The sequence below is a fragment of the Argentina silus genome (genome assembly GCF_951799395.1).
Source record: "Argentina silus genome assembly, chromosome: 6".
Lineage (NCBI taxonomy): Eukaryota > Metazoa > Chordata > Actinopteri > Argentiniformes > Argentinidae > Argentina > Argentina silus.
The window spans coordinates 23,871,603-23,883,825 of NC_139660.1; the positions used below are offsets into that span (position 1 = coordinate 23,871,603).

Here is a 12,223-nt window from a genome sequence, read left to right on the forward strand (position 1 = left end):
AGTAGTGTATTGATAACGATATAATATTTTTCTATATTGATATCTTCGAGGTTAACTCCATAACTGCAGTAGCACTGAAACATGATCCACCCATATGATCTGTTCCTGACTTGAGGCAATGGTGCTCTGAGAACATACATCTCTCAGATTTAACCTCTCCATCACCCAGTGTCATTTTACTGCCTCACAGAGGGAGCGTTTTATCCTCGTTTTAACAACCCCCCCCCCCCCACCACCCTGACTCATACCGTGTTTCAAGTACTAGTGGCGTGACATTATGTTCCTGAATTCGATACCCCAATGTAATTCATTTGTCATCCTAAAGCCATGAAAGAACTGAAAGTCATTTTCAAAGTACTTTCCCGACGATGTTAGACCCTGACCCCATTTGGAGAGAGGATTTCTGTTCATCATACGGCTTCTTAATGTTGCCGATAAGCCCTATTCACTCACTAACCGCCAAAGAATTCCAGAACTCACCACCGAGAGTGCCAAGCGTTTTATGTGGTATTTACTGAGCAACAATACTTGGATTGGCTATAAAATGAAACATCATAATTTATGCATTGTTCATCTCCCTTGTCGCTCTAGAACGTTGACGATTTGGGGCAACCTTATTCACCCTCTACAGTAAACGAGTTAAGACAGCCCTGGTCCCCTGCTGTTGTGGTCTGGTGTAATACAGGAAGCATGGGAAAGAAACACTTCGTTAGAAATGGGTCGGCTCAATTATCACCTTCACAACTGTGACTGGCTGCACTTGTCTCATGGCATGTCATCTGTTACACAATTGGCTTGGGAGGGGCGGGTTACCAAGGAGATCTCGTTCAGTAAGTCTATTTACCACTACACGGGGTTTAAAAGTGTGTTTGTGCATGCATGTTCATACATTTTCATCTATCCGTATTTTGATAGTGTAGTAGAGTTTCAATTGGGTGAAATATGGGTTCTAGTATTTTTTGGTTTATGTGGAATCAATCAGACAAATTAGTCTTCCGTCATGGAGCAGAGCTTGGGTCATGATAAGAGAAAGGGACAGAGGCTCAACACAGAGAGGCAGGGGTCAAACCAGGCAAGCTGGTGTATTTATTCAACAAAAAGGCTTCAACAGAAACAGTGAACTTCAAATGAAAAGCCTATCTCACAGAGCATCGACAGTACACGGCATAGGTTCACTTAAAACTGATCGTTGACCTGAAAAGGGTTCCAAACACTCAAGACCTGGCTACCCAGTTTACCGGCCTTGGTCCCCTCTTCAACACCCCATCCGTCTGTTAGGGCCCCGGTCCAGTCCAGTTCTTAGTCCACTCTTCAACACCCCATCCGTCTGTTAGGGCCCGGTCCAGTCCAGTTCTTAGTCCACTCTTCAACACCCCAGCCGTCTGTTATGGCCCTGGTCCAGTCCAGTTCTTCGTCCACTTTTCAACACCACAGCCATCTGTTAGGGCCCCGGTCCAGTCCAGTTCTTAGTCCACTCTTCAACACCCCAGCCGTTTGTTAGGGCTCTGGTCCAGTCCAGTCCAGCCAAACTTAACACTCACTTACCCTCACCTGTTTTTGTTGGCCTTTGACCCTGTCTGTCTGGGGTCATCTGACCTAGAGGCTGCCTGTGCTGTGACACCAGTATGGAGACATATCTCAAGCTCATATTCATATTTCATACATGTTGACAGGCAGGGAGGCTCTTCTGAGAGTACGGAGAGAGGGGGGGGGGGCATGTTGAAAGAAGAGAGAGTCATGTTCTCTCTGGCTGTGGGGAAGAACAAGTCTTTATGTGCTCCATCTTTCTGACTGGTTGAGCCTGTTAGACAGATGATGTCTGTGGTGGTGAGCGGAGGGCACAGTGTGGTGCTAGCCCGCCCTGTGTTGCAAAACACCTACTTTACTCAATCCCTCCTCCAATCCCTCATGTTAATCCTTCGCCTCATCTGTCTATCCTCTATCTCCTTCCTTGCGTCATGAGAACACACTGATGATCTTACTCCTCCTACGACCCGGGCATACATTCTTTTATCTCTCTCACTCTTTCACTCTGTCACTGCGTTGCTTCTGTCTCATCTCCTACTCCTTCTTGATCTCTCTCTCTCTCTCTTCCCTACCGTTACTCTTGTAGTATCGCTGTCATCTCTCACCCCCCCCCCCATCCGCCCCCCCAGGACTTCCTACTCATTCTTAATTAAAAGCCAGGCAGATTGGCAGATCCCCAGGTGGGTACCATAGACATGTATTTATTTCTGACCTAGTAATACAAGTTGAGGCAGATACCAGCACAACCCCCACTACACACACACACTGCTGGAGTAGGACCTGCAGATGACACACACACACACACACACACACACACGCACGCACGCACACACACCTACACACACACATATACACACACACATCTCTGCCTGCAAAACTGTCCAGCCTACTGATGAATGAATGGACAAATATAATACCAAAGGGAGGGAGAGAGGGAAAGTGAGTGAGTCAGAGAAAGTCAACATCTGCTTTATGTGAAACATTCAAACACAGTGGTGAAACAGACCTCCGGTTCCTCTCGTGCTGTTAGGTGTACAATTCACCACACAGTGCAACATCTCAACACCACCACCAGGTGGCACTCTAGTGCATGCAACCGCATGCAGATGTGGGAACTGCATTCAAAGGAAATCATCTTTCAGTAAAGTCAAGTTTATTGACCTTGTTATCTACAGTAACAGTCATCATGTGTTTAACTGTTATTTCATTGAGCTAAAATGTGATAGTCTTCACTCTTCATGACCTCTGTGAGTATGAGGGCGACTCCATTCATTTTCAGGCCGTGTTTGAGTCGGCGGTGTTGAAAGTAATGTCAGGCCTCCCTGTGCAGGGGCGAAGCTGCAGTGACTTATGACTGAGTGCACACATTGTGCAGAGGGCTGTGTGGTTTATGACCAGAGTAGCAACTTTTACCTTCACATGGTTCCACGCTGCGGCCGTATTTCATCCCAATCTTTTTTTTTGGAGAGGCATATGTTTGTGGCTGCCTGCTAGTCCGTCGCATGGCTCAGCAAATTAGATTTTTATGTTTCTGGGGTCCAATTTACAGCACCACCATATGACTGTTTTAGCGATCAGCGGGAGCCTAGGCATTCTGCTACCACCACCACAAGGGAAACTGCCAAAACATTGGATGTATCAAGTTCTGTAAATACATGGGAAAAGTTGTAATGCAGTAAACTTGCAAATATATTCAGCTCGTAAGATACATTTTTATTTCACACGGACACACTTTCATTTTGGAAGGATTTCAAACGTTTTGTGGCTGTACAGCCCTCATCAGATCAGTATCCATGAGGCATACTTGTTAGACAATACCACCACCACCAACAACAACATAACAACACTTTCTGAATTAAGGTTAAGATTGAGCATGTTTGAGCCTTCTTCATAAAGATCTTGATCTACAGTGTGTCTTATGAAGGAATAATGGATGATACACAGCAGAGAAATGCAATAAAGAGAAGCTTCATCCATCACTGCAGCCCCATTAGGAGGCAGCAGGGCTTGCTGGGAGAGCACTATATCATGTTGCTCTCTATAGGGAGCGAGGGCTCGGATTTATCTGTGTCAAAGTGAACAACATTTCATCCCCACACTTCTGGACTTCCTTCATGTCATTTCATTCAGCCACTTCTGGACTTTTGGAGCTTCCCACCAAGATGTAGCATAGGATTTTACGTAGGGCTCACTATTGGCTAATTTTGAGAAAGCTCCGACTGGGAAACTCTTAATTGCCAGAGGTACACGCCTCGCAGAGTCGAAAATGTCAGAGTCTCCTCGTTCCGAGGAGCACTTGAATGCAGCATTTGTTTATTCTTATGCTTCCATCTTCATACACATAAAGAAATGGAGAGCTTGTCTTATGACATCTAGGACCTAGTGAGGGCTATGGCTTCACTGTGTAACTTGTATGTTTTTTCTCTTGTCTGTGTTGCAGGAGGAGACTGGTGTTAAACCTGAAGAACAGAGCCCACTGCGTAGGACTATGCCCAGCACAGAAGACCTCACCCGACCGAAACAGGTCAGAATGACCTCTGTGGCGCTGGAAATGTGTGTCTGCGTGCGTGCTGTATGAGACAGAGTTGTAAATGTGATACTTTCCGTTTGGCAGGAAGTGACGGGAGTCTCCCTGAACCAGGCCCCACAGAAGCCCGTCCGCAGGAAGTACCGCCTGGACAGCCAGAACCTCGACGCCACTCCTCCTTCCACCACGCCATCAGTTCCTCCCGCCTCCAAACCTGCCCAAAAGTCAGTTTAAACAACATCAGATTTTTTTCTAAGTCAAAAGTGCACGAATCAATGATTCAACTGAATCATTTTGAATTGAATGAGTGTCACAACACTTTTAGGTTCAATTCCAAATTCCAAATTCCTCAGTTTCATTCCTGACAGTTTGATTGATGCGAAAAAAGACAAACACTTTGTTTGGGTCTTGATTGATCTTGAAAAGCATTTCAGGGATATGGTTAACCCCCTGAACCCCTGTGCAGGGCGGAGAAACCCAACCTGATGCGTTGACCGTGGTGGGTAAACATTGACACTGTGATGGCTCTAACACATGGTGTCTGGGTTCCCTCGGTGACCGAGTAGGCCATTGAGAAGGGTGGGATGGTCAGCAAGAACATGACCATCCATAACAGTGGTGACAGCTAACCATAGCATAGGCTGATTGATGTAAAGCCACGCTCCTTTGCTGTAATCCTGGCGAGGCCGAAATGTCTACGACTGGTTTGAGATTTGCTCAACAGGATTGCGCTCCTTGTTGAGTCATTTGGATATAACACACATAAACACACACACGCGTGCACACACACACTTTGTGGTGTTTAAACAGAGAGCAAACACACCTCTGTTGTTGAGTTATTTGTATCTCTCACACACACACACACACACACCTTATGATGAGCAAAGATACCTTTTGGGGCGGCAGGTAGCCTAGCGGTTAGAGAGGCCGGCCAGCAATCGGCAGGTCGTTGGTTTGATCCCCACTCCAGGAGGGAGCCTGATGTGAGCTGGTAACTGGAAGGTTACTGGCATGTGCCTACTGCCGTTGTGCCCTTGAGCAAGGCACTTAACCCCTAACTGCTCCAGGGAATCCGAATATGGCTGACCCAGAGCTCTGTTCTCCCTTGGGTGTGCACGTGTGTTGTCTCGGAGGGGGGTGTGCAGTGCGTGTGTGTTGTCTCGGGGGGGGGGGGGGGGGGGGGGGTTGCACGTATCACATTCCTACAATTGATGAGAATTGATAGCATTGCCAAATAAATTCTTCTCCTCAGGCTGCTCTCCAGGCAGAAGAGAGAAATCCAGACGGCGATCCGCAAGAACAAGGAGACCAATGCTGTGTTGACTCGCCTAAATAGTGAGCTCCAACAACAACTGAAGGTCAGCAGCCTCTCCTCTCTCTTTCTCCCTCTCTCCTCTCTCTCCCTCTCTCTCTCTCTCTCTCTCTCTCTATCTCTCTCTGTATATACTGTAACTTCATAGTATGTTTGGCTTCAGGTGTGGGTGTGTGTGTGAGAGTGAGAAAAAATGGGCTGCATTAGTGGTTCGCCTGATGGCGAGCCCTGTCATTCACAGCCCTCACCCAATCTCTGTCATCCTCATAGGACAGCCCCCCCCCCTCATAGGACAGCCCCCCCCCCCTCATAAGACAGCCCTTCCCCCCCATAGGACAGCCCTTCCCCCCCATAGGACAGCCCCACCCCCCTCATAGGACAGCCCCGCCCCCTCATATGACAGCCCACCCCTTATAGGACAGCCCAGCCCCCCTCATAGGACTGCTCCGCCCCCTCATAGAACAGCCCCGCCCTTCCTCATAGGACACAATAAAGACACATGACCAACAGATACTCAACACCATGATTGCCATCATTCTAGAACACAGTGGACACACACGTCCTGTGAAAAGGCGTCATACATTCGGAAATGCACATTTTTATATTTATACATATTTCCACATATATTTCATATACTAACCACAACAAACGCACACAGGGCATACATATATGTATATGTGTTTATACAAATACAATAATTTCTTCATGGATGTCTGCCTATTCGCGACCGAGTGAAACAACAAATGCTTTCACATTTTCCCACTTGCTGAAATCACCCCACCCCCTTCCATTTGTCTGCTCACCTCCTCACCACTCAGTCGGAGTGGGACTCACACACACACACACACACACACACACACACACACACACACACACATTCAAAACACATGTGGCACGCTTTCCATTCTCATCCTTAATGATCCTGCAGTGAACCCTCTCTCCTTACATGCCAGTGTTGGTGTATAGCTGCTCTACACTTCCATACAGAGAGCACATCCCAATAAACAGCCTGTTAGGCTTTTCAGCTCAAATATCACACCCAAACCAAATGAACAATTCAGTCTTTTGACATATACATAGATTGATTTTAATGTGAATGAAAATTTACAATCTATGAAACAGTGGAGAGGAGGAGGTCATTATTCATTGCATTGTATTATTTTTGCACGCCCCAATCAGGTCCTTCCTCTCAGCATCATAAAAATAAAGTCAAGAAAGAAAGGCAACCTGTGGCGTTGTATATAGACACCAATGTCTTCTGAAAATACCAAAAAGCCTTTGGCATTCACAACTGTCCTCTTCAAAATAGAGCATCGGCCAGCTGGGCAGGCTGGGTGTGTGCTTGCGTGCATGCGTGTGTGTGTGTGTGTGTGTGTGTGTGTGTGTGTGTGTGTGTGTGAGCGAGAGAGAGAGAGGAGGTGGGGTGAGGGTGGAAGAAGAGTTCCCTTGAAGAAAAAATCTACAGTGCCTTCGGAAAGTATTCAGACTCCTTCACTTTTTCCACATTTTGTTGTGTTAGAGTTAGGGTTAGACTCAATTTAAAATGGATTAAATTAAAAGAATTTGCCATCAATCCACACACAATACCCCAGAATGACAAAGTGAAAACACGTTCTTAGAAATTTCTGTAAATGTATTAAAATTAAAATACAGAAATACCTCATGTACATAAGTATTCAGAACCTTTGCTATGACACTCTTAAATGTAGCTAAAATGCAAAATGTCATCAACAAATCACTCAATAAGTTGAATTGAGTCCCTCTTAATGCAAGGATAATAGATATTAATTTGGAATTAATATCTTTGTTTTTATAAGGTCTCTGATTTGCATAGGAAACAATTACACACTGTGTAGATTAGGATGTCATTACCAACTCAGCAAATTTAATAATTTTCTCTTGAAAATCCTGACAAACTCCCCAGTCCATGCCAGTGACAAACATACCCATAACTTGATGCAGCTACCACTATTCTTCACACGAGAGATGGTGCGGAAACTGCATTGCATGTGCTGGATTTGCACCAAACTTAATGCTTTGTAGTAAAACCAAATTAACACATTTCCAGCCACTTTCTTTGCTGTATCATTTGAATTCATTGTTGCAAACACAATTATGGATTTGAGATAGATTACTTTCCATTAAGGGAATCTTTTTGGCCACTTGGTTATAGACCAATTTTGTAGAGTGACTGAGATGATGTTGTCCCATCGACTGTGCTTTTTCCTCTCCACCATTCAACTTTGTAGATTTTTGTAAGTCTCCCCAGGCCTCAGGGTCACATTCCTTAGCAGTTTTGTTCCTCTCCATTTGCTCTGTTTTAATGACAACCTGATCCACACAGTGTGTAATTGATTCCTATGCAAATCAGAGACCCTATAAAAACAAAGATATTATTCCAAATTACATTAACTATTATCCTTGCATTAAGATGAACTCAATTCAACTTTATTGAGTGATTTGTTGATGACATTTTTGCATTTTAGCTCATTTTAAGAGTGTTATATCAAAGGGTCTGAATACTTATGTACATGAGGTATTTCTGTATTTCAATTTTAATCAATTTACTGAAATTTCTAAAAACCTGTTTTCGCTTTGTCATTCTGGGGTATTGTGTGTGGATTGATGGAAAATTATTTTAATTTAATCCATTTTAAATTTAGTCTATAACACAACAAAATGTGGAGGGGTCTGAATACTTTCCGAAGGCACTGTATTTGTACAGGTTCAACAAAGCGTTTATGGTGTCTTGTGGTATATTTAAGATATTTAAGATTACATATCTCAGGTATCATCATTCTAGCGTGACGCCGCTTTGTCTGAACTACGGCTATGATCTATACGTGGAACGTGGATCTCATGGAGCGATTCTTGATTTTTAAAGATATTCTGCATCCATGGGAATATAGTGCCGTCACACTAGAAAATCAATCAATCCGCCCATTGCTTTCAGTGGCACGACAACCTTCTTTACGAACTATCAAAACTCAGATGGCTAGCTGACCAGTCTTCTATGCTAGCTTTCGTCCTCATTGCCAAACTTAATAAATACTGCACACTCAAAATCTAAACTCCTTTGCTCGTCATACAATCATGTAACTAAGACATTCGCTGGGAAGAAACTTGAAAATGACTGGTTTGAGGCTGAAAAGTTTGTCTGTCCCATTGTAACCATGGTCACTTTTTTGACCAAGCTTTAGGGGTTTGTTTCATTTTTTTTTTTTCACACAGATCAGTGTGGACCGAGTGGCGGTATCTGTTGTAAGACAATGGAAGATGAATGGACAGAGCTTACACCAATGTGATGAGACAGATAAAAGAACTCAGAAACCTTTATACGTGCAGTGTATACCATGAGTTTAGGGTATATCATATCAGAAACCTTTATACGTATACATATCGTATATACCATGAGTTCAGGGTATATCAGATGACGACAGATACTCGACACAAAGTCATTGTCTTCTCTCTGGTCTGTCCTCTCTCAGGAGGTTCATCAAGAGAGGATCACCTTGGAGTCTCAGCTGGATATCCTTCGCCCCCTCACCTCTGCGTGACCATCATCCGACTAGTCTCACCCCTGCGTGACCATCATCCAACTAGTCTCACCCCTGCGTGACCATCATCCAACTAGTCTCACCTCTGATGGCCATCCAACTAGTCTCACCTCTTCACGGTCCCACGGAACCTTCCAAATGAACTTGAGTGTGCTACGTGTTCAAAGTGTGCTCAATCAAGATACGGGAAGCACAATATCCACATAGACTTGTTTTGCTGTGTGTGGACGCTGGGACTGGGGATGAGGCCTGAAAACAAGGGCTTATGGATGATGTAGGCAAAAGGAGCTCCAGAGTTGCACACGCGACTTGATGACGAGTAAGCAGGTAAAAAAAAACAAAAGGCATTTTTACAGCCACAAATTGTGTTGTTTTTGTTGCTTTTTCATCTGTTGTATGTTTTATCTTGTGGGTGTGTAGGCACTACCATCATTGTGTGAAAATGGTAATTCTATTTTAATTTTCTAAATTGTTGTATGTTGTTATAGAGATCATCTTCTACTTCAAAATACTGTACTTATCTGTCTGTACACAAATGAGGATTTCCCCCTGATGGTCTGAACTAAGGTGAGGAGTTTTGTGTGGAATTCGAGTCTCTGCAATCACGTACAGGGTACACTCACCTGGCCAAATGTCACTGTGCCTCACATCTTTAAACTGTGTGTGTGTGTGTGTGTGTGTGTGTGTGTGTGTGTGTGTGTGTGTGTGTGTGTGTGTGTGTGTGTGTGTGTGTGTGTGTGTGTGTGTGTGTGTGTGTGTGAGTGAGTGAGTGAGTAAGTATGAGCAAGCGTGAGCGTGTGGGCAGGCGTGTGCATGGGTGTGCTTGCATGTACAGTATGTTCATGTATGTAAAGCAAGTGATGGTGCTTGATGAATGAAATATTCCACAGAAATGCACTTGTCATTTTTAAGAATGCACATTAACAAATAGCATGCTATGCTTGCAGAACACAGTTGAGATGAAGATGTGAAACTCCTATTGATTTTATATATTTCAGACAGTACATGGATACATGTAGAGGACCTTGAATGGGATATGACAGCATGGTTTTGCTAGGAGTTGATAGGAGTTTTGTTACATATGTGAGACTGTTACATATGTGATGACTTTGAACTGTGTTTAAATGTGTATAGTTTATCCATATTTTACACTAAAAATCTACTTGATATTCCTCCTAGCGAAACATTGACCTTGAGAAAAAAGTGCTGTTTGATGAGATTTATTTGCAAAATTCTGAATGTATATAATTTTGTTTCTTATTGCTTCTTCTCCATAAAACACTGCATCAGTTATAATGATGATAGTTAATGGATGATGAAACTAAATTGATGGTGAATGAATAGAAATAGAAATAAAATAAAAATGTTTAGCAGTGGTAAAAGAAAAAAACAAGCACAAAATCCTTTGATGTTTGCAAAGAGATAGATTTCATAAGAAGCGTGTGTATGCCCAATGTGCATATGTCTTTGATTTATCTATGCAAAATGATGGTTCTGGCTAAGCTTGCTTTTGACCATATTTTTGATACATCCTTGTGTCTTGTATAGAAACTGGAGAGTGACTATGTTTCCTCATGATGGCTAAATTAAAATCATGATTGTGTGTGTGTGTGTGTGTGTGTGTGTGTGTGTGTGTGTGTGTGTGTGTGTGTGTGTGTGTGTGTATGCTAAAATGTACTAAATGTTAAATTGCAACTGACAAATACATAATTTTTAGTGCTTAAATCTACTCATGCACAAATGAGCACTGGGCTGGGGCAAAACATCTAAATGGGGAATCCAATCAATCAATAAATGTGTCTATTTTTATCTCATTCTTGTAACTATTTTATTGTCACTTAGGTTGTTTTGACAATATCCAAGTACAGAGAATGGGAAATGCGAGAACCCAATAGTTGGTTGGGTTACGCCCGTAATAATCTGGGAACCCAGAATGTCATCTCTGGATTGAGACTCTGGGGGTGTAGGAAGTAAACACTGGGGGTGGGAAGTCTCAGCAAGTCTCCACCCTCCTAAAGATGTTACCTGAGCCGCTGGCGATGCCTCTCCCGTTCCTCCCCGGCCTGATGTGTACAACCTGACTTGCACACAATGAAAACGTGAAGTTAGCTGAATATGTTTTTCGTTGCCATCAGGTGAGCAGTGTGCATTCAATTCCCTGTTTGAAAAAAATCGGGTTGAAATCCTGCCTCCATTTGAAGCACTACCTCAACTCCTCTATTTGTTGATCCGTGGCGCTAGTCAAATTCATCGGATGCATCCGCCTCCCAGCCCAACTGGCATTATGATTCGCTACCAGATCTGAATTAGAGATACAGAGGGGCCTTATGGATGAACAGAGGGGCCTTATGGATGAACAACATCCAATTACTCACTGTCCTCTATCAAATGCAATATGGTGGATGCAGGAAATCATTTACCAGTCCAGATAACTTACGTTATCACAAAATGCTGCACCTATCCAGGAGAGATGAGTATCTGAGAGACTTACTGGGACAATGAAGAACTAATAGAGCAACAGATGAAATGACCACAGCGCTGCCTCTTGAGTCATGGTAATAGAGGCGTGTTCATGGCGATGAGCAGGCCAAGTGCCATCAGTTGCGCTGAAAAATGTTTCAGACATTTACATTTATGGCATTTAGCAGATGCCTTTATCCAAAGCGACTTACAACAAATACATTTGTATAAGTAAGTGAATCATCTATCCATCAGTCATCATAAGATAAAGATGCTCAGACCAGGGTCCATAGGCAGTCACAATGCTAGAAGAAGGAATTATTATTATTATTTATAATTGTTTTATTTATTAACAGGAGAGAAACTTGTACAGGGGGGTAGTGGGGGTGAAGAGGTCTTTAGGAGGGACTGTTAAGATGTAGCCTGAAGAGATGTGTCTTCAATCGACGACGGCAGACACACCTCCTAGTGGCAGCGCCAGCACCCTCATTTGCGCTATAAAACAGTTTTTTTTCCGCTGTTAAAATATAGCCCATAATGACTGTCTTGGCGTGCTCTTAAGCACGAAGCACATTTCATGATCCGAGATCAAGGAGTGCCGTCATACATGGGCCTAACCTGCGTAAGCATGTCTCATCTCACCTACTCTACAATATAATGACTCTTACCTTCCAATCAACCCCCTTACATACAGAAACACACACGGAAACACACACGAAAACACACACAGAAACACACACGAAAACACACACAAGTACACACGGAACACTGAACACATGGCTGAGCTTCTTTCTGCCAGTAAACCGCTCGGTAAACAGCCTTTTCTAAGGGTTCATTCTC

General features: G+C 43.6%; 1 protein-coding gene across 2 annotated transcripts in view; it reads left to right on the forward strand.

Moving 5' to 3' along the window:
* Window positions 1-10,737, forward strand: part of reps2 (RALBP1 associated Eps domain containing 2) — a 34,066-nt gene extending 23,329 nt beyond the window's left edge. Inside the window, exons 16-20 of one of the 2 annotated variants that reach the window (XR_014554272.1) lie at window positions 3,968-4,051; window positions 4,142-4,278; window positions 5,307-5,412; window positions 8,855-9,250; window positions 9,412-10,737. Coding sequence is in view for 1 of the 2 variants with exons in the window: in XM_083672099.1 (XP_083528225.1) it covers window positions 3,968-4,051; window positions 4,142-4,278; window positions 5,307-5,412; window positions 8,855-8,923 (396 nt within the window). In the remaining variant the exon portion in view is untranslated. Of the gene's footprint in view, window positions 1-3,967; window positions 4,052-4,141; window positions 4,279-5,306; window positions 5,413-8,854 lie in introns of both variants that reach the window. The other variant, XM_083672099.1, reaches the window with a different exon arrangement.
* Window positions 10,738-12,223: the final 1,486 nt, after the last annotated feature.